The 23,572-nt window shown below is 42.4% G+C and overlaps 1 protein-coding gene across 1 annotated transcript; it reads right to left on the reverse strand.

Annotated features, from left to right (window-relative positions):
- Positions 1 to 14: 14 nt before the first annotated feature.
- On the reverse strand, positions 15 to 21,996 carry ppp2cb (protein phosphatase 2, catalytic subunit, beta isozyme). Its single transcript, XM_088910023.1, has 7 exons — positions 21,512 to 21,996; positions 7,074 to 7,283; positions 6,281 to 6,454; positions 4,644 to 4,733; positions 3,980 to 4,141; positions 1,425 to 1,543; positions 15 to 769 (listed from the first exon to the last, which is right to left on the reverse strand). Exons 1-7 carry the CDS (start codon positions 21,611 to 21,613, stop codon positions 697 to 699), a joined length of 930 nt encoding a protein of 309 aa, XP_088766149.1. The 5' UTR covers positions 21,614 to 21,996; the 3' UTR covers positions 15 to 696.
- Between the last annotated feature and the right edge of the window lie 1,576 nt (positions 21,997 to 23,572).

Consider the following 23,572-nt stretch of genomic DNA (forward strand, 5'->3'; position numbering starts at 1 on the left):
TGCGCAATGGTGTAGTTTACGATCAAAAGTACTTTATTTGTTCAAATACACCAAATAAGATGCAATCACTTCATGACAAATATACAGAAAAAAAGTACAGTAAAACACAAAACAGTAAGTTTAGACAGTAAAAGGGGGAAGGGAAAAGGGAAGAGTGAGGGTCCTTATACATGAAAGCATACACTTCCAAACAGGAGAATTTCCTCCCTCCATTGAAGCATTCATTCCCAAAACAAATGGTATGGGGGGGTGGGGGGTTCAGCCTGAAGGGAGACGGACTAAGCTTGTGCATCGTCTTTATAAAATAATACCCTATTAAACATGCCTGGCATTGCTACAACTGAGAGTGTACAATTGTCCAGAGAAGTTGATAAAGCAAGTTGTCACATTAACTTTATGTATTATACAGTTCAGGAACAAAATAACATTACTACCAATAGTATACAGCAGGCAACTCTGACTGGAGAACAGAATGCTAAATGGGATATTGTGTTGCAGCACTGAAACACTGGGCAACTTATGTGTGTTTTAAATGTTTTTTTCTATGGCACGTTTCGGTCCGTGTTGGTGCTTTCATGTTGTAACAGATCTCACAGAATTGATTTCTTTTTTTTTTGCTTGTTTGCTTTTGTTCTCTTGGTGTTTTTGATACCGGGTTAGTTTCAGGTGCCAAAGGTGCTCCCAATGTGATGCTGTTTATAGGAAATAGTCGGGGGTGCGGCGGGTGACATGAGGCTCTCCGCGACGGGGTGCGGGGTCAAACTGAAGGCTGTCGGGAGGAGAGAAACAAGAAACAAAGACGGGCGTCACTCAGGCGCACTCGATGTGGTGTCTAAAGCTCTGCACGGCAACAGCCCCACCTGCCCACTCTCTGAGCCTTGCGGAAGACATTTCTTTTGAGCTCCAGCTAAACTGGGATTTGTGTTAGCTGTGCGCTACTATCACCTGACTGCAGATGGCCTGATACAGGGTAACTCTTTCGAAGAACAGTTTTGAAACCGAAATCAAATGGCTGAAGGGGAAGATTAAATGAAGAAGGTGCTATATAACTTGAAAACATTTCCCTCTTTAAGAACAACATGACTAAGTCTGTGAAAGTGAGGCTATGTTAAATCTTTTTATACAGTCATACAGACCAGAAAAGGCCACAGTTATGCATTGGTTTGCTAAAAATCAGCAGAACAGGCTGCAGAGATTAACATAAATGAATGAAAGTTGAAGGTCAGTGTGCTAGTTACCCACACAACACTAACACATGAATGATTAAGTGCTGTTTTTTTAAAAGATAGCTGGATCCCTGCGGTATCACTACAACATGAAGATCTGGCAAACAGAAGTCCAAAGTGTTGTACGTAAGCATCCTGTTTCGCTAGGTCATATGCTCAACGGGCTTTAATAAGATATCAAGTACCATTGTTACTTACAAGGAATATTTTAGGGTATCGTCCAGTTCCATAATGGCGGCCTGATTGCCGCAGCGATAGCAGTAGTTTGGAGCACTGAAAATGGTGACCACATTTCGATCATGACACCAGTTATAACCCTGGAAAAAAACAAAACAGGCAATGACCAATCTCTTGAGACAAAATTGAGTTTACCTCTATTTTTGACTCCAAAAACTTGTAACCTTAACTTACAAAAACCTAAAGTATACCTTTAGGTCTGAAAATAATCATCACACTTCCACATCTGAGTCACATTACATTCCAAACAAATAAAACCATCTCTTTCCAACATATACATTTCAGCAAAGAAAAAATATTTTTTACTGACTACACAGAAACTGATCCTTTGACATCTACAACAGACTTAACATTGTGCCAGTTTGCCAGTAATGTTCTTTGTGAAGTAATTATCCCCTAAATACAAATCTTCATAAAGTTTCCACTTTTCTTTAAAGGTGTCTTCTTCACATGAAAGGCAAACTCAGGAAAGCCAGTTCCGCTGTAAAACAAGTCCTGACAGTCTAGTAGCATGGCTGATGTGCAGCCTTACAGACTGCAGTCCGTAATTAGGAAAACCAAGGCGAGACGGAACACAATATAAATCTGTGTCTAAACTAAGGGTTCGTCTAAAAATGGCCATTTCATAATTAACACCAAGTCACAAGGTCTTCACTCAATGGGCAGTTTCCCCCACAGATGTCACCTAACAAAGCTGACCATTATCGTTTTAAACATTGGAAACTAAAAACTGGTAAACAGAACTCATCTTATGTGAACATCTAGTGAAAGGGAGGTATTGTTCTTAACATTTCAGGTTTTTGCCATGAATAAATCCCTCTATTCTATAAATGAGGGTGCTGCGCTGATCTTGCACTCAGCACTCCCAAGCAGTAACTCCTTAAATAACTCCACAAGCAGCATTCTATAGTTCCTAAGGATAAGACCCATTTTATAATGCACCTCTGCTACTTCCATTCATCCATTTTCCAACTGTGTGATCCAGTACAGGGTAGTGGGGGAGCTAAAGCTTATCCAAGATGCCAGTCCACTGCAGGGCAGACACAAACAGAGACCTAATTAACCATTAACGTACCAGTATGATTTGGGACTGTGGGAGGAAACCAGAGCACCTGGAGGAAACCCATGCAAACATGGGGAAAACATACAAACTCCACACAGATGGCACCCCAGGAACTGAACCCAGGGACTCAGATATAAATTAGTAGCATAGGTAGAAACAACAACATTCCTTCACCTTATTAAAGCTTGTAATGAAAAAGCAATATCTTAAGTAATTTCCCCGAACCAAAGATCCAAGATGAAAATGTATTCATGTCACAACCACATTCATTATCTTTTTCTTAACAGAACTATCTCATATTAAATGCACTGAAGAGAAAATAGGGCAGGGGAAATGTTGACTAAAATCCACAATCCAAAAAGAGTTCTTAATGGCGCAATAAATCATTCAAAATCTTATGAAATCTTAAAATCAAACAAAAAATACAAATTAAAACTTTTAAAAGTGGCTTGCAATAGAACTGAGAAAAGGGCTGGGGTTTGCATGAACACAAACAGAAATAACGTTCGAGAAATGGAGCTTTACAAATCAGTAAGAAGCCAAAATGCACTTCTGTTTCTGCTTTATAGTTAAAAGTGAAAAAAAATTGTGTGGCTTCTACATTTAAAACAGGAAGATCTACAGCAAACCAGAGTTGAGCTGGTATTGACAGCAGAGGAACTGCAGTCTGAACTACAGTTAGCTACTGAACTGGCTTTGCGACTTCTAATCACCCCAATATCGAAATGTCCCCAGCTCCCTGGGATTCAGGCCATCATATTCATGCTTAGTTCTTCAGCAGAGAAGAACCCAAGGGTGGGGATGAGCGATGCTATAAATACGCACAGAGCTTAGCTTTGCTGAATTATTTATTTGTTTTATAAAGCTCAACTCTTTCGGGGCAGCTCTGTCAGCAGGTGCTCTTAGAAGGTATGAGCAAAGGGCTGGACTCCAGACTCTTAACCAGACAGCCTACCATCTTTGCACTCACAGAACCAGACACTTCCACAGCTGGTCCACACAGAGCGCCCTTCAACTCTCAACGCTTTTGGCTCTGTGTTGAATAACTACATACAAAACCAACCTGTGTTTTAATCCAGCCAACAACACATTTAACTATGTACATACTGCGTAACCATTTTAAAACCATATACTTTCAAATAATTGCCCTTTAATATTCAATACAGATACATCAGATCTGTTCTCTCAAGACTCATTAACCCGGGGCAGTTACCTCAGCACAGCTGAAAGTAAAATGGAAGACGGCAGCCTTATCCTCGTATTACGCTATCTCCTCTGCCCCTGAAACTCAATCTCTGGATGTCTGCTGAGACTTGCAGCATAAGGGTGGGGTTTTCCCCAGTTCGCCAGTTCTGTTTCGCAAGACGTTTGCAGCATTTTCACTTCCAACCCGGAGCCGGGAGATCTCATGCAGGACACACGCCAAAAAAAAAAACAAAAAACAGCACCGTACCTCCATGACAAGTTGGTGAGCGCGGGAGACGAGAGTGAGGCCGTTGGCGTGGTTGAAGGTTTCTGAGATGTCCTGTCCGAACGTGTAGCCTGCGCCCCGGGGAGAGATGCCCCAGCCCCCACGGTCATCTGGGTCTGACCACAGCAAGTCACACATGGGCCCCTGGAGCACAGCACAGCACGGCGGTTTACAGCATTCCCAGGCCAGCACAAGAGGGCTTCCACGCCACAGCGCGCAATGAGACGCACAGGGTGTGTTTGTGCGGAGGGTTTGTAACCATTACATGCTTTACGAGTCACAGTTCCAAGTCACGTTTAGTCAATATTAATAAACCAAATAAAACCAATAATCTAATATGGACTACTGTATCGTTAATACTGTATCGTTAAGGTCAGTATCTGATCCCATTTGTGTGAAGAAATCAAAGGCAATTCCATGACACTATGGCGGCAATCTCGGTGGCAGGTAGAAGCCAGGTATGAAATTAAAGTTCTTTGGTGCTGGTAATCCTTAGCATTGATAACACTGTCCTCTTTCTGAGGCTTCAGTTTTCTGTGAATGCACATTGATTAAACTGAAAGGGTCTTTGTTGAAAGGTTGGCAAGATCCAGGCTTCAATGGGGTTTTTTATAGATGAAACTGCCCCCAGTTTACAACAGCTTACCTCATGTGGAACTTCCTGCAAGCGATCTAAAGCCCGAATGTGATCCAGTGTGTCTATTGAGGGGGAAAGGCCACCGTGCAGGCAGAATATCTGAAGCATGGAAAGAGAGAGAATATCAGTATCTGTAACCAACACACTGCTTCCCAAAGAATCATTTCATCAGATCACGGATTAAAAATGATGCCTTAGGAGAAAGAAAAACAAAACAGCACTTTCGTGTTTCAACAGATCAACCACAATCTTGATACCATGCACGTCAGACTTGGATGGAAAGTGGTCTAGTATTAGTAAAAATGAAAAGAAAAAGCAGTCAATCCCAAACAGGGAGATGTGAATTTTCATACCTATGAGAGACACCGTTTCCTTTTCAGTTCCTACAAGAACCAACACTAAACTGATTGGCGCAAAATGTAAAAATCACAAACCTAATAGTGGGAATTCTCCATAAAACCCCTTTTACTGAGCAGCTTCTTAAATGTTTGCTCTCACAAGCTACAGACCTGAATTTCTGTGCAGCCTTAAAAGTTTGTAATTATAATTCATTTACTCAAAACCCAGCCTCGTAAAAGGGCTTTTAAAAATAAAGATAGGTTGTTGATTTCTCATTAAAAACATTTCATCCAACTAACTGCCATAATCAGACAGTATTGTTGTGTGGTAACGTTTTCTGAATACAGAACAAAATTTACCTAATGCTTATAATGCATCTTAAAGGGGAAGTGCAATCCCAATTTCTCAGACCAGTTATTAAATCTTGATAAAAAAATTTCACTGACATCAGAGATACAATTACAAATTTAGAATTGAGCACAAAATTGTGAACTTTTGTTAGTACTGCAAATCACCATGTTGACGCAACTCGCATTTGAGTTCCCAGGAATTGCCACTTATCGCTGCCCTTCCTGCTCACTAGTCTCTGTAACGAATAATGTAATGTGTTGTGATGTATGAGTGAATAAATACAGGTTGTGCAGAAGATATTTCACCACAGAAATGTTCCAACGTGATCTGCATGCAGAGTAAACAAGTATTATTTGTCGGCAAAACCGTCTCGAAATCAAAAGCAATATTTCTATTGGATTAAAAGAGATGTATTCACAAGTCTGTTTACAATGTTTTATTGCGTCCTTCTGAATTTCAGAATGTGGTTCTGTGCGTACCTGGAAATTTAATTTATCTTGTGATGTGAATTGGAGGTTTTACAGGTTACTTGTGTACATTTTACGGTTATTACGGTTTGAAATGTACTCAACGGTGATTCTTTCTAACCCTGAAATATGAAAAAAGCATTGCAATTTAAAACCATAAATCATGCCAAACTGTTGCTAGGAAGTTAAAATTCTGTTACATTGGAGATTGGTGGTGACAAAATATTTTAAATTTTTAAAAAATTCTCTTTCACTTTTCATTGTGATACTTTTGCAGGATTCCAGATAAATGTGCTTTGTCTAATTGCAGGTTATTCTTTGCACCTTTTTCAGAAATATAAATAGTATCTTTGCTTCCTTTAAGCTTTAGATCTGAGAGTTCTCTTCATGCCCTTGGAATGCAGGCTGCAGTTCACTCTTCGATACACATTGTAAATGGTACATGGACTGAATATGTCAGAACTGGTTTGCTGGGGAACCTGTCCTCACCTGTCCATCTACCAGTGCAGTCAGGGGAAGGTAGTCAAAGAGATCTGTGAAATACTTCCACACATTGGCATTCCCATACTTCCTCAGACACTCATCGTAAAAGCCGTAGACCTGTGTGATTTGTCTGCTTTCGTGGTTACCTCTCAAAATAGTGATGCGCTCTGGGTAGCGAACCTGTAAAACCAACCGGGAAAAAATTAAACCAATCTGACACAGGGGCCAAAGAGCACTTTGAACTCTAAAGTGCCAGTTCCAAGCTAATGCCCTTGAGAAGGCAAAATGAACTTTAAATCTGTGACTGCAGTACCATCAAAATGACGCAACCAACTGGGTACACACTGGGATTACCTCATACTACATATTCTTTCCAGTTAATTTATTACTGATGAATTCATGTGATCATCTTCTCAGAACACAGCGTTTCAGTGCTACATTATACTTGGTACAAGCTTAGACGTCATCCGAAATACAGTTTAGGTAGATAAAGGAGTATCTCCATTACTTAAGACAATTACAGACTTCCATAACTAATACTGCAAGAGCACATGGATCAGATGCTGTGAATCTGCAATACCTTATTTCACCACACTGCAGTGACTGACTCAGGGTGGCGATATGAGCACAACTCTGCTGTGGGACATTGAACAGCCCTTTCACTTTCCCAATAAGATACGTCATCGCTCCAGATCAGCGCTTTTTGTTTTCTGACAAATGGTCACCAAGACAGACTGCGCACTTCCCGAGCGTGCTGCAGACATGACAAACCTGTGTTTCGCATGAGAAGTCTGCTTACCTTTAATGCTACAAGAAGCGTGACCGTTTCCACTGAGTAGTACCCTCTGTCTACATAATCGCCCATGAAAAGGTAGTTGGTGTCAGGCGACTTGCCCCCGATTCTGAAGAGCTCCATGAGGTCGTGGAACTGGCCGTGAACATCGCCACAGACCGTGACTGGACAGCGCACCTCCTGCACATTGGACTCCTTGGTCAGGATTTCTTTAGCCTGCAGATGAAAACCAACAATGTCAGAATTATTCCAGTGACAGGTGCTCACAGCGTGCACGATGTTTTGTTGAAATGTGGTCTGATGATCCAATACTGCATTTACAAAGCAGCATAAAAACAAAAAGGATTACAGACATTAAAATAAATGTAGGTAGTGGACAAAAAAAGTAAAATCACAAGGGCTGGGCCAGCGTGAGAACCCAGTATGGTCTACCAGCATCTGGATTCTGCAGGAGTGATATGACACCATTCTCTCACCAGAAAGTCAATTAACTCACACCTCACTGATAGAGGTGGAGAACGCCATCTCAGGCACCATTTCAGAATATTCTATAAATGCTCGATTGGGTTCAGATCTGGTGACTGAGAAAACCAGACCATATAGATAACATCAGTGTCGTTCTCATCAAACCACTGGATGAACACATGTGCTCTGTGAAGACTGGAAGACGCCCCCCACCAAGAGGAAAGAACAGCTGCAACATGGGGTGAAGACGATCACCCACTGCCATTAATCAGCAATTAGCACTGACCTTGCCCTTTAAGAGAATTAGTGCACCCAAACAATGCCAGAAAAACGTGTCGAACAAACAGAAACACCTTAATAATTCAGTTAGAACTGAGTACTCAGGACTGGTGAGTTTAGGTTGTCGTCACAGGTGTACTCATCTGTTTGTCAAGAACATGGTGAAGTATGAATCATGTAACAATATCACATTGTTCTACTGCTTGGTGTCCGTTAACTGTGTTCTCTGCACCTCTGGATTCACAAGCATGCATTGCCAGCTGCGAGCTGGCACATTTATACATTGCAACCTCACTATGCTAACCCACTCCGTGGAGTCCTCAGTGGACTGTTCTTGATTGAACTAAACATCAGCAAGTTGACCTGTCTTGGACACTGATGCTCCTGCCAACTGCACCCTGACAATCACCCTTCAGTCAGAGTCACTGAGGTCTCCTCTTACAGCCATGCCAGCCAGAACTATTGGCAACCAGGCCAGCCCAGCATTTTTATACAGGACCCAAAGCACGCTGGGATGTTTAATTAGGGCATGAGCCGCACCCATGTGGAAGCCCTTACTTTCAAAACACTTGGTGTCCCCCAGGTGTTTCCATTTTTATGCCCACTGCCTCCATATGCATCTCTGCAAATACACATACTGTACAATCTTACTAGAAACACCATAACCCTGCATGAAGTTGATGAGCACTCAAGTCTCTAAAAATTATGAGAATTCAGGAATATTAATTAGCTCTATCCAATTCACCACACTAGAAAGCCGAACTGTGTACGAGACTTCCGATTCCACTCCATACACAAATCCAGCTGCCACATGCAGCAGAGTTAGAAGTCTCTTTTGAAGGTTTTACTTTCTAGTGTTGTGAAATAGCCCAATTTAATATTCACATTTTACCAACACATTTATACAGTAGCATTCAATTGTGTTCAAGGGTTTGAATACATTTCCAGACTTTCGATACTAGTACAGTTTTGGCTAAGCAGTGCATTACAGTGTTGCTGTGACACTTTTTATTAGCATGCTGTCTTCATATTATTCTCAAGTCAACATTTCAGTGACCAGGCTGCATGACTTACAAACTACCCTGTTGCGACTGGATGAAAAACTGAATAAATACATAAAGAACTAAATTCAAAAAGAAAAAACCTTCTGCACACCAATAGTCATGAAGTGTTGAATGTTTCAGAACTTTTTTCCTTCCATGATCTTTAAAAAAAACTCAAAGAAAAAGTCTACACACCAGCTTCCTAATATATGCCAATATCCATCTTCAGATTTTGCTTTACACAATCATAGCTTTCAAACAGCATTACAATTTTAACTATTGATATTGCACACACTAGCATTTAAAAAGAGATTTGGATAATGTATTCTTGTTAATATAAAAAAGAAATTAAAGCAAAATCTGAATGCCACCTACTTTGCCAGCATCCGATTGCTAACTGTTCTGTTATTGCACTCTTCAGAAAAAGGGTGATAGCCAAATTAAAAAAAAAAAGCTCTTTACCTCATGCACAACCACAAATCATCTGACATCAGAAATGGAATGGTCAGTGGTTTTTGTATAATCTGTTTACAACAAAACTGGGAGATTTTATCTTCAATATGTACAGAGAATTTTGTTTGCACATAAGCTGCACACAAGAGCTGCTGTAAAACAATTAAGAACAATTTGAGACTATTCACTATCAACAACAATAAATTGCAAATGTAAATCAAGTAAGAAAATACGCAATGTTTAACATTGTATCTCAAAAACGTTATCCATTTTTAGATGTATAAATAAAACTGTATGGTATGCAGGTTTGATAATCTGGGACCATTCAAAGACACATTAGCCTCCACATAAGATAAGATCACTTTATTGGCCATATACAATTCTTTTATTAGTAATTTGTCTTTTCGCATATCCCAACTTGCTCTCCATGAGACACATGGATAGGGAGAGAAGCTTGGGGTTCAGAGCGCAGGTCAGCCATTTATACGGCGCCCCTGGAGCAGCTGGGGTTAAGGGCCTTGCTCAGGGGCCCAACGGAGTAGGATTCCTCTGCCGGCTGCGGGATATGAACCGGCAACCTTCCAGCCACAGGCTCAGATCCTTAGCCACAGAGCCACCGCCCCAATATAATTCGATATATGTCAAGTACTGCTTAACAGATTGCTCCTGGCATTTTTGCCCGAAGAACCATGAATGTCTGTTGTTTGTCGATACATTACATTTCTGTCATAGGCAAAGATACCATTAGTATGGTACAGTCACCAAATATTATTGGCTTGTAATTGTGACTTAGTCTAAGACTCCTCCTGTCATAGGATATCAAGTCCCAAGATGTTCTTTAAGATTCATATCATCACAGAGGGGAGAAAGAGATCTCAGGACTTGATCAGTGCAGGTTACCATCAATCGCTACGAGTCAAACATTGTGAAAGTGAAGTGAGGACTAGGCACTCCAGCCCAGACCATCACACTTGGACCTTCCCCTTCACCTTGGTTATCTGACTGAGGCCTACGACTGACAGACTGGCTGTAACATCTTTCCAGCTGGGACACTGTGGACTGTGAATGTCCGGGACAGCAGCGTAGTGACAGTCCAGCCTCCTACAACAGTGGCACAAAGGCACTCTTCTCCTGATAAGTGAGCAGGACCGAGCAGGCTCCAGCCTACAGTCACCCAATACCAGGATAACGGAGCAATCCAGAAAAGATAAACAAACCTACCTATATGACCACACAATAAGTCCTGCCTGTCTTTGAGCTTTTATTGCTTCGTAGGTGCATAGAGGTGATTCAGTGCCTAAGCATCAGTTACTTGGGTGTTTAACTGGAAGTCATGAATAATGAATTAATCAAAATGATGCCACAAACATTAAATCAATAATCAAAATATGTGCGCTTTACTTTTCTAGAAATATACAAGAATAAATAGAGTGGTGAATTGTTCTCATGCTCAGTATATAATTAACCACCCACTTCCTCTATAAAATCTTGCAAGTCTTGCGAGATGGATTACTAAAACAGCAATAGCTCTTATATTCTGGCAAGCAGGTCTTGAAAAATTGCTAACATTATGTTTATAAACTAATTTTATTAGGTACGTTTTCCTTGAGATAAGGAGGAAATTGAATTGAGTCCCCATGCAGAAGGCACTCTGTCCTGAAAGACCCGAGTCCTTAGGGAAGAAATTTACAGAAAGCTCTCCTTGCAATATCGTTTAGTGTCCCTTTTCCAGTAATGAAATCTAAAAAGGAGACGACAATCAATCTTTCTATTTTTAAAAAAAGGGCATCTTGAAAGAAGAGGTAACTATAATCTATCAATAATATACACAGGCAGTTAATCTCAAAAGGCCAGCAAGGAAATCTTACTGTAAATCTATTAAGAAAGGAAAGCAATACAAACTACTGGGTGTATGGAAAACCTGAAATACATCTTAACATGTAACACTGGTGATGATTTACTGCTATTTAGCCTGCACTACTCCCATGAGCAACACTCCTGCTTTTGGTACTTTTTGTATTCAGTCAGAAGAGTGAAGACTGCTTTCAGAACTGAGACCCGAACCACATGACAAGTCATCGCAGGGGGCTCTAAGGATCCTAATCTTACTGGAGTGTTATGGGACCAGGCAGCTCTGCCTTACAGTGCTGGGGCCCTGGGGTGCTGTCTGTGTGGAGTTTGTATGGTCTCCATCTTGTTCATGTGGGTTTCTTCCGGGTGCTCTGGGTTTCTCCCACAGTCCAGAGACATATTGGTAGGCTCATTTGCTTCTGGCCCTGACGTCAAAGTGTGCGTGTCTGCCCCACGACGGACTGCTCTCCCCTGCTGTCCAGGGTGTACCCTGCCTTGCTCTTGTTGCTGGACCACCTGCACCCCTCAGAAGAACATGTTAGAAAAAGAATGGATGAGTGCCTGAAATGTTATATGTAACAGTGAAGGTTAAAAAGAAAAAGAGAATTTCATGCCTAAAACCTGCAGAAAAATATTAAACATCTTCTTTTGCTTACAATGATTTCCTCCCTTCACCAACAATGGAAAATCTGCAATGCTTCCCTATTCACCCCACTCCAATCTTTCAAAATGCCATGTTGCACCACTGCAATGCTCAGACCAGTATAGGAGGAGAGTGGACCATTCCCGGCATGCTCGGAGACTTGCGTTCCCATCACCTGTCATTCCTCACGTGCGAGGATGGACTGTGGCTGCTTGTACAGACAGGATGTGTACGAAATTAATCCCACTCCACCTTGGAGGCACGCAGGCAAATGTGCACTGCCAATCCCTGTCACAGGAGGCCAGCACTATAACATGGACTCGAACCTGTGGCATCTAGGCTAGATAACAGCAATTGATATACACCTCTGCTGATTAAGACATTTGAAAGTCAAGACTATCTTTCTTACTGACCTGTACTTGGTTCTGATTCTCTCTCACATATTTGGTAGGATTTACAAGTGGCCCTATATTCTCGATGTGTACATATTTTCCCACGCACAAAAGAATGATATGCCAACACAAATCATAGAGCACTTGCAGGATGTGAAAGCAACTAGCAACTGACCAAGAATTTCCATTTCACAGGGTTTAAAAGATCTCCCTTTCAAGGGTAAAACAAAAGGCCTAAAAATAACTCGCAGAAGCCACTCTTTAAATTGATTACAGTAATCAAGGAGGCAGCAGGAGAGAAACATCGGACTGTAAAACCGAAAAGTAAGGATATCATTAACTCTCAAAGGCTGAAAAGGTTTTTTTCTGCTATTTCCACCCTTATAAGCAGCCCAGGACAGATGATTGCCATGCATTACAATTCAGTAAAACAAACCCTATCATAGCTCAGGAGAGATGAAGACAATTATGCCCTCCAAGACTTGTGCACGACTTGTATCACAGACACATAGTTGTTAACCAGGAACCATTTCTACCTCAGCGCAAAGTCAAACGTCACCTCTGGACACACAGCACTCTACACTGGCCTTGTCCTCCGAGCTCGCAGCATCTCTGGATGGAGCTGCTGCCTTGTGTAAGCCAGGAGGAACAGCAGCTAAACATGAGTTCAAAAACAAATTCTCACCTAATTAATAGGAGGGAAGTAGTCAAAATCTGTCCTGAGTGCGGGTTGCTGGCTGAGTGGATAGTTTGAAACAAAAGGGGGGATTAAAAACTGTTCTCGGAACAGCATGTTTGTAAATAGCAAATACTGAAGTGTTTAAGGAATGCGGACATTAGCAGTGCGGATGTCTACCCACCCAGAGCAGTCCAGAGAGGATGGTGTGTGTCGACAGATCTCTCTGCAGCTGGAGAGCCACACCCTGCTCTATGCAGTAACCACTGACATCAAGCCTGTGCTTGTTGAACACAGCAGGTTCTTACTGGGAGTCACTGCACAGCAACGTCGAGTGGGCTAAAATTCTCACAAAATTGAAATGCACCAACTGCTTAATATTAATGATTTGACACATCTTGGACAACGGCGCACTGCCAGTACAAGTGTGGGGTCCTGTACACCAACAAGACGTTCTGTGTCACAATGCTCAGTGCTTAAAGGCGACCAGCGAACACTGTTGAACACATCTACACATCACTGCGCAGTAGTACACCTCTGGGATGAGACCAATACAGAAGTAGGTCTCAGCCTGATTCGCTCATCGTTCTAAAAACAGGACTTCCTTCAGCAGTCAGTCAAAGGGTCACGGAAAATGTCCCTTCTGGGGCTGCAAAAGTCATTAAGCAAACAACAGACCGATATCCTAGTCAATACACCATGAAGACGATACATCCGCTGTTTTCGACTGACCCATTACTTTCTTCATGTACTGTGTATGGGGCAGCACACACTGTTTCCTCAGAGCTCTGGGGGTCCTGTGTTCAAACCCAGCCCCAGACTTCTGCCAGTGTGAAGCTTGTGGGGTTTTGCTAGGTTTCCTCCCATTTTGACCCTCCTCTCAAAGTCACGCTGGCCAAGTATGAGTGCCTTTTCTAAGCTGTTTTTTTGTCAGGGGCCCAGTGGTATACTATCCAGAGCAGAGCAGGAACAATCCCAGCCCAGCACTGCACGCTGTCCTTCAGGAGCAGGCTCTGGCTGGGTCATCCTAGTGAAGAACTCATCCCTCATGGACGGACACACAGTACCACATTTACACCAACGCACACATGAGGAATCTGTACCCTCACACATACTGAGAACACAGGGGAGACTGGTGAATACAGATATCAGATCATGACTACTGTTTTACATTAGCCGGACTGGAATATTTCAACGTTGCCGGGATCTGCAGATTTCAAAACTCACTCGCAGACTGCTCCGTTTTTGACTATAATGCCATAAACTCAGAAGGGATCTGTGAAAACGTCCCAGCTTACAGATAATTACAGAGGCCATTACTTAAACAGTCTCCATTTCGGATTTATTGGCAGGGAGGACTTTTACCACATCCTCCGCAAATATGGGCAGACTTCTCGCACACTGCCTTTTCAGGGACTGCGCCTTTCCTCACAGACTCGGTGAAGTCTTTTGTGAAGGCCCTTATGAATAAATAACGTGCCTCTGGGGAAGAAGTAACACAAATTAGTGGATCGGCTGTTTCTTTTAACAAGATAAAAAGTAGTACGACCCCATCTGTTGTAGGTAAGGTTCCAAGATGAATGGCCTTCGAATCTCCAATCTCGGAGCAGCCGTAGCTCTGAGAGCTGTTCAGCGGGCCTTTTAGGAGACTGAGCAGGGCAGGAATGGATGGCAGACAAAAACATTTACACTTTGGCTTCGTTGTGCTTTTCCCATTAAAAATTGCACACCATTCCGTCCACCTCTCTCAGTTCTCAAAGCTCCTGGCATCCCGCGGTTACACAGAAACAAACAGCGGACAGCGAGATTCTGAAACAACCACACATTAAGTGGCGTCTGAAAATGAACTAACCTGCACATAACCAAAGTGTTTCTTAATAATCTGTTGCGAGAAATTTGAAATGGAAAGGAAATTTAAGCATGCAGGACCCAGGCTGCACTCACATAAAAAAAAATGAACCTTAATATTTAGGCCACCTTTATTTAAATTACAACCCCGAGCACTATTAAATTAACACCGAGAAAAATACACAGGGCAGTGGCTGGTTCTAAAAACACACATCTAAAATCGAAGAGACAGTAATGCTGTCCCTGGCATTGATTTCAGATGTTGGAACTATTTAGCGTTTAAAGCCCTAAAAGCAAACAAAATGCTTTTCCACTGCAATTTTTATAGAACCCAAGCACTACCAAGGGTCATATACCTGTGCTCTGTGTACAGCAGCAACTGGATCAGAACACCTGGAATAGAGCGCCAGATCGTATGTGGATCAAAATGTGCCACAGTCAGTTTACAGTGGAAATATTCCAAGTTTCACATCGCAGTTTGACTGAACTCAACGAGATCAGTTTTAGGGCTACTCCACACTACACTAGGACTGGTTTCAAAAGGGTTTATATGTGGGTCATCAGTGAGGTGCCAGTTACAGCTGAGGCAGCAATCAGTACTGGTGGCGAGTGCAGTCATCAGCTCACATGCACGCAAGTAAAATGCAAAAACACAAGCTAGCTATATCATGCCATGTAGATTTTCTACTTCATTATCCCACCCCAATATCATGTGGCAGCACTCCCAGAAAATCATGCTTACAGGGGCGCTGGAGGGATCAATGGCCATTAGTATCCCCAAGTGGCCTGTCAAAATCCTGTGGCTGAAGCGCTTGAGTTCACAGGTTAAGTAAAGTGTGTGGTGTCAAACCAGACTCGGATTCCTGTTTGCTTTCAGTCAAAAGCTGAATTCAAGAAACATTTCAAAAATGGACAACATAAAACCTATTGCTAAGATAGAGGTCCATGACTCCAGCAGTCCTTCACACAAGAATCAGAAAAAAAGATATGGCACAGAATGCCACTTCAGCTGCTAGTGCACAACACGAGTACTGTTTATAAAAATGAATTCAAATTATTTTACATGTAGTTTATCATCAGGTGTGCAGTTGACAGACATGTATGGTTATATGGTTTTGATGTATTGACAACAAAGAAAGAGTAAAGAGGTTGAGGAGATCAGGTTATGTGTGCGGAATAGGTAGTGGATCAGGCCACACTTTGGAGACGGAACCCGTGTAGATTACTTGGCGTGTAAAAGATTACGAAAGTGAATCCCACACGTCTTCGAAAGCGTGTAGTTTCGCCTTCAAGTTCAGAGCAGACTGTTGGAAACTGACACCACCTCATCGCAGGACCCAGCTTGAGCAACAGACCAAATCTCAAAACCATTGTGTTCAACAATGGTTGGACATCTCAATTATTTCATAAGAAATTCCACACCGGCATTCAAGGATGATAACATCATAAAGCTATATTGATATTGGATTCCTTAGCAGAGGAAGATGTCACACTGAGAACCTGAGTTAGAGAGAAAATTATTAGAAAAGACTGCATGTGAAGTACCTTATGGATCACGATCTGACAACACTGGATTAATATGTCTCTTGAGTTTATAAATCCACTTAGGCAGTCAAGTAAGTAAACTTTCACAACAGTGAAGGCATCAATAAAACTCCTCAATGTTCCTAGGCCTTGGCAATGAGGAAAAAGTGTACTCTTAAATCTTCAAATTCAAATCTTAAATACCAAGACTTCTAAAGGCTAATAAACAATTCTAATCATTAAAAATTTTACAAATTTAAAGCTCTCTTTTAGGGAGCACAGCATGGCAATGTGGAGGCTAGCGCGGTCGTCTGACAGCTCCTGGGCCTGGGTGCTCCTTCTGTTGTGGAGTTTGCATGTAAGCCCTGTGTGTCCATGTACTCGGGATTCCACCACCCACCTCTCCAACACAAATCTCAAAGTATTCAGACCCTGGCACAGCTTTCACGTTGTTCAGTTAAAGCCTGCAGACATGGCAATTGGAAGCAGCAATTTGTTATATACACATATTCATGGCAAACAAATTGAAAGATATGAAAGGAAATGTAAAAGTATTTGATCAACATGCAAACCCTTTGCCATAGCAAATCTAAATTAAGGCGCACGCCTTACTCACCCACACACAGTGCTCACTCAGAAATGGTTCTCATGAGCTCAGAATACAAAACCTCCTTTCGCTGTGAGGTTCCTTGGTCAGGTAGTGAATGCCATGCAAAAGACACAACTATGAAGAGCTTTCAAAGCAATGCAGGGATAAAGTCACTGAAAAGCACAAACCAGAAGGGTACAAAAAATACTGAGGTATCTAATTATCCCTGTGAGCACAATCATCGAGAAACGCAGGATGTATTGTACCACCAAGTCACTACCTAGATCAGTCTTTCACTCCAAACTGAACAGCTGGGAAAGGAGGAAACTGGTAAGCGATGCGACCATGAGGCCAAAGGTGAATATTACAACTGCTACTGAGTCCAGATGAGATGGGAGAAAACGTGCACCCACCAACGATATCTGGGTCACCCCACAGATCTGGCCTCTATAGCAGATTTACAAAGTTAAGAATTTAAGTAATACTGCAAACATATGGCAAATGGTTTTGTGGTCAGATGAGAGAAAACAGGAACTTGCTGGTCTAAAAACAAAGTATTATATTTGGTTCAAACCCAACACATCACTTAATCAACACCATCCATGTGTCAGGCATGGTTAGGACCGTGCTATGTTACTGTTCTGCTTCTCATTTATGGGAACATAGTTGGAGCAAAGTACTTGTGAATCCTAGAGGAAACTCTGTTTCAGACAAAACAACTGGGACAAAAATTCATCTTTCAGCAGGACAGTGTTCCAAAGCACAAGGCCAAAGCTACAGTAAAGTGTCTTAAGAGCATGAAAGTGAATGTCCTTGAGAGAGGTGACTTGAATTCCACTGAGAATCTGTGTAAAGACTTACTGCACATAAGAGATCCCCAAGCGACTTGTGAGAGCTTGAGAAAATCTGCCAAAAAAGTGCAGAAAGTCAGAAAAGACTTAACCAAAAAGACCTGCAGCTGGAATTGCTACCAAAGTTGCTTCTACCAAATATTCACAGGTCTGAAAACACAATTATTTCCGTGTTTCTTCTTTAGTTTTCACTAACATATCTTCCTCTTAGAGGTTGTCAGTCTGAACCTTCAGATTTTGATTTGTAATATTAATTAAGGGGCGGCATGGTGGCACAATGGTCCAGTCTTATGGTGCTGGAGCCCCAAGTTTGATTCGTGAAGTGCCATTTGTGTGGAGTTTGCATGTTCTCCCCGAGTTTGCTTGGGTTTCCTCCCACAGTCCGAAGAAAAACCAGCAGGTAAATTAGCTTCTGGGAAAACTGGCCCTGGTGCGAGTGCGTTTGTGTCTGTGTGTGCGCGGTGATGGACTGGCATCTCGTCCAGAGCAGACGCTTGCCTTGACCGTTGCCTGCTAGAAGTAGGATCCGGCTCCCTTGTACTGGATAAAGTGGTTAGAAAATGCATGGCTGGAATATTAAATAGAAAGGGCCTGAATACATTTGCAAGGCACTGTAATGTAAATGAAGGACTTTAAAATAGATGTAGTATTCCAAGATTGTAGAGAATTTCCCCAAGCTCCCCAAATACGTGGGTACATTTGAATTAATGAGTCTATAGCTAGATGTGACCACTTTAACATTCAGGAGTAGTAACTGTAAGCCACCGACAAAAATGCTGAAGCATTAAGAATGTTCCCCGATAATGTATTTGACAAAAAAATCCCACACCATCACTTCTGCCAAAAATGAATCAACAAGGAACCGTGCAGTAGGTTAACTCCAACCAGAGACAGAGAGTGGAAACTGGACATCTGGGACAGCAGACGTCCCTTAAACAGCTTGTGCAGTTGGAATTAGACGTAAAATCCTATAAGTGATTTAAAAAGAAACAAAACATGCAACCCTGCAGGGGTCACAAGAAAGAAGCAGCACACAGTCTGCTCAGGTCACAAACACCCAGACGTGTTTCAAAGCCCTCCGCCACAGCAGAGGGGAAACTCCACTCTCCGAAGCTCACAATCTCATCCACCCCTTCAGTGTCCAAGCAGCAGAAAACACCACATGCTAGTCACCTCAAGCTGGCGTGAACATCATGGAAATGAACTAGGGGACCGACATTCAAGCAATGATGTTTATTCGCCCGGGAGAAGGCAGGGGCAAGACTTTCCAAAAACTGAGTCTCTTGTAAAACACAGGGAGCTAATAACTGAAAAAGAACAGTAGGAAAAGAAGTGATGCTTTCATCCCTGTGGTTGTTCCAAAGATAAAAACGCTGAAAATACGATCCCAGGAAACCAGGCTTTCCTTTGGGCTCAGAAGCAATCGGTGTTTGAGACTGAAAGACTCAAAAGCCTGTTTCCATCAGTTGGATGACAGTTCTGCGAGCAGGCAACAGCTGGGGTAGAAAGAAGCTAAAGAAACATGGGATCATGTAGGTTTAACCTTTATGTGTTAGTTTCAAACAGACTGGTTGCGAGGAAAAAGGCGATGAGGGAAACAGAGCCCCTATTGCTATCTCAGAAGAATCCTCAGAATGGAGATGGAGGAGCCCAGCACTGAGTTAGTAAAGAGACATTGCAGAGGCACACACTTGGGCATGTTACAACTTTTATTGGAGCATTTTAAGAAAGCCATCATTATTAGCAGACTCATCTTAATGTTCCCAAAGCAGTTCTGATTGGCCATGACCGGAACCCAATTCTTTTTTCTCTCCCAGCAACACCATCAGAAAATTACTTTTACCCTTTAATTAGAAACAGTTGTATTCTTCATACCTACATATACAATAGCAGGCCTAGAACCCTAGCACATAGCCTATGAAAATCTTTACTTGTAGTTATCAGATCCTAACCTTCCTACAAAACAAGATTTAAACTTGATTTTAACTGATGCTAAGGAGACTCATTCTAGTTTCTGATTCAGCACAGCGTTGAAGGAATTCAGTGGCCTATTCATTTGCCTTAGCAACACAATTTCACACACTGCCCAGGATCCAGAGCTAGATAACCTCCACCCACAAACAAAATCACAAATTCCAAAGCCGTTCCTTGAGTGAAAAGCACGACTCCCATCCAGTGATGTGTTTGAAGTTCTTAACTATCCGGGGTCTTTTAATCCCAACCCCAGGTCTCTCTGCTTGGTGACTATAAAGATTCTGGAGGTCCAGTGTTTTAGTAGGCTTTCATTCTATCTCATTTCTAAATGACCTAAATCCGCTTGTTACCGGCTATACCAATTTAACGCTGCCCAGCTCTTCAGTTGTCAGTGACTGAAAGAGACCTAGAAAACTGGCGGACATGCTTGGCCACTCACATTCATTGCTGGTCCTGGAGGGCTGTTGTTTTCCGGTTTTCATTCCAGGCTGGACTCTTGATGACGATTTGAATTAACTGTTCACTCTGCTGCTCTGTAGTATTTCAACTCTTTACCCATTGCGGAGTACCCATACGTAAACCTATGAAACTGGGAAACTGCAACCCTTTAGGTCCAAGAATTAATATTTCTGTATTAGACTCCCAGGACAGATGACAGATCCCCCATCAAAAGGTACAGTGTCATAAAAACACTTTGAGCAACAAAATCACTCTCCAACTCATGCAACCTGCCCTTAATCACTATATTGATCCTACTGGTTTGCAGCTAAATAATTAAGAAGCTGGTTGTAGAAATAATGGAAAATAGAGCAGGCTGGAGGTTGAGGAGCCCTGCTTTAGAAGAAAATCCCGAGTCTGTTCTTTTTACACGGTGCTACTGCCTGATGTGTGCTGGACACAGCAGGTCCCTCGTCAGTGTTTCCCGGGGCAACTGGACCTCGAAAGCGGGCGTCCTCGTGCACAAGGGCCGAATTCAGCAGAACTTGCAAGACTAATCTGACCGTGACCTGCGAGCATCGAAACCCGTGAGATTACGCGTGCCACCAGCAAAACAGACATTATGATGGTGCCTACGGAGGTTATAGTAATACTTTATTACAAACTCCATGGCTGTGAGAATATATTTCAACATATGCTCGCTTTACATTCACTCTAATGCTGTGTTCCACAAACACAGCATCGTTGTTTCTCACTTAATATTATGAGTATTCTTCATAGTTAATACTGCTTGTTTTAAACCCCCCTTAAGGATACAAATAAGACAAGATGAGTTTTTTTTTTGGTTTATATCGTGTGGTTTAAATTCATTGTCATGACTCTACTAAAATGCACTAACGTGCATATACAACGCTCAATAATGGAGCGGATAAACACAGCAATTTCTTGGTTTCCTACAATAATACACGACACACCACCGAACTTCAGCAAAACAGAAAAGCCTCACAAACCACAACGAGCTCTCCTGTGAGCAGCACGTCTGGTTCTTTTTTGCTGATGCGCTGGAACGAGCCCCACCAGCCCGTCCCGCACAGGCGCACTGAGCTCTCCCCACCTGACGGCTGCGGACGCCGCATGCGCCACGGATCACTATCTCGCAGCTCTCACCCAGCCCGCAGCTGACGCGCCGCTCGCGTTCAACCGGTCACTATTTGGCAGCGCCGCCGCTGGGGCCCCAAACATCAGCAGCCCACTTCACTTTACCCAAGTACAGCGAGCGTTCACAAGCTGGGGGCGAAATACCGGTACATTACACCACAAAAGACTGACGCTCAGATGAAACTTGAACACACACAGTCACTTCCAAGATGCAATAATGCATGTCCACAGCTACCTGTAAAAAACATAAATTGCCGTACCTTCTCACACAGCGTTCTCACTTGGTTCTCAGTCAGCTGCTTGCAATCGTTCAGCTGCTCGACCCATTGATCCAGTTCTTTTGTAAAGGCTTTATCGTCCATTTTTAAAAACACACGGCAAAGCGGTTTTAAGCACTAAGTTGTTTCGAGCAGTGACTCGTTTCTTTTTTTTTTCTTATCGAAATTCGTCGCTGAAAGGCTGAAGCTGGAGCTTTGCAGAGCGGTGCGAAGGGGGGCACCTCGACTTTCGGAACAGATAGCTGAAATCGGCTCAGAAACGGCGAAATCAAACTGGTCCGGGCGTTTTCAAGTCCCCTAAGACTTTAGGCGCTCTGGTTCCTGGGTCCAGCGGGTGGGTAGCAGGGGATGAGCCGCACTCTTCCTTCACCGCCAGTAGCTCCTCTTCCCCCCGACCTTCCCAGCGAAACTCAGCTGTGTAATGGCCGACCGGCTCTGCGCTCTCCTCCCCCAAACGTCATCACAATGGCATTTCCACCACAACACCGGAGATTTCACAAAGCAAGAAAAACACTCGCTGAAGAGACGTTTCCCTCCATCTGCAAATAGCTTTAGCAAGTTAGCAGTTTTTCTTCTAGCGCCCTCCGCTGTCAGAGAAGACCTAGTTGGCTACAAACTGTGGGTCTGTGCTTCTCAACCCCGGTCCTGGAGGGCATCTGTGTTAAGAGTTTTTTTCCAGTGGAGCTCTTACTCATGAGACTATTCCTTTAAATGAACTACTGCTTGGTTAGACTTTTTAAACCTGTTTCTGCACGTGTTTTAATAAATGATAATTGAATTGATTATTTATGATTCAAGTATTTAACAAGATCTTTCAGCCAACAATGCCTTTTTCATAGGGACTGCCAAATTGATAGTACCTGCATTACCAGAAAAAATGTATCTTATGCTTTAGTTTTGGGTGGTATATTTCCTATATATGAATGATTGTTAAAGTTCCATGAGAAACAAAAGAAAACCACATTTCAAAACTTTATTTTGAACTAAATAGAATATTTCAGACAGTGGCAGTTATTTTTCATTTTGGTAGAGGATTGTGTTTCTACAGTTTATTGTGTACGGTCCCAGGCACAGTGAAAATCAATTGACATTTGACTGCTGAAACTATTGTGAGTGCCCCTGTGTTTCACCAGAGGGCCCTCTACTTCCATACATGTTCAGAAATATTCAAAACATCTTGTCATCTAGGTGCACAGTGCAATGCACAGTCTGCATTTGAAAGTCTGAGGGCCTTCTGGATCAGCAGGTGTCTGGTGGTAGTAAGTGTGGAAATAGATACTGTGCTTAGAGCAATCAAACTCAATAGCATGATGCAACCAGATGAAATCCTTTGCCACTGCCAGAGTTAGTGAATAATCTGTTTTCATCAATCCCTGCTCAGATTACACTTTGCTTGATGCTTGCACATCTTGCTGTTTAACTGTTAGGACCCCAAAACAAAGATAAAAACTTTTCTAGAGTATCTTCTTCAACTAATCATGTATAAGCAGATGTAATGTTTGAATTAATCTGTAGACCCTCTAGTTTAAATGTTTAAACTGCCAAAAAGTCTTGGCTTCCATCTTTTTCTTCTTCACAAACATATTTCAGTTTTATTTGCAGTATTAACATTTTAGACACAGACAGGATGACAAACTGATCTAATTCAAGTATTTTAACTGCTCATAAGAGCCAACATAGTCCTTCCACTGAACTTCTACAAGATGAACAATGAAACACAAAGCAGGAAAACATTCCTTTGCATTAGCTGAAGAGACTCAGGGACTATAGGAATAATAATAAGAAGTGCTCTTTCATGGACTTAAGACATTTCCTCTGTGTCAATATAGTTCTGTACGTGCACATTTGGAGATATAAACAGAAATTCAAGATTAAGGAGACTGGGCTGAAGGACAGTGCTTTAGCCTAGTCTCCTTAAACAGCAGTCTGGCCCAGCTAGCTTCTTTTATACTGCTCCAGACACACTACTGATGACCCCAGTGATCGATGACCCCAGTGATCGATGACCCAGCTCGCTGCTTAGCAGAGGCTCCTGGGAAGTGT

This window comes from Atractosteus spatula, chromosome 3 (genome assembly GCF_055471065.1).
Source record: "Atractosteus spatula isolate fAtrSpa1 chromosome 3, fAtrSpa1.hap1, whole genome shotgun sequence".
NCBI lineage: Eukaryota > Metazoa > Chordata > Actinopteri > Semionotiformes > Lepisosteidae > Atractosteus > Atractosteus spatula.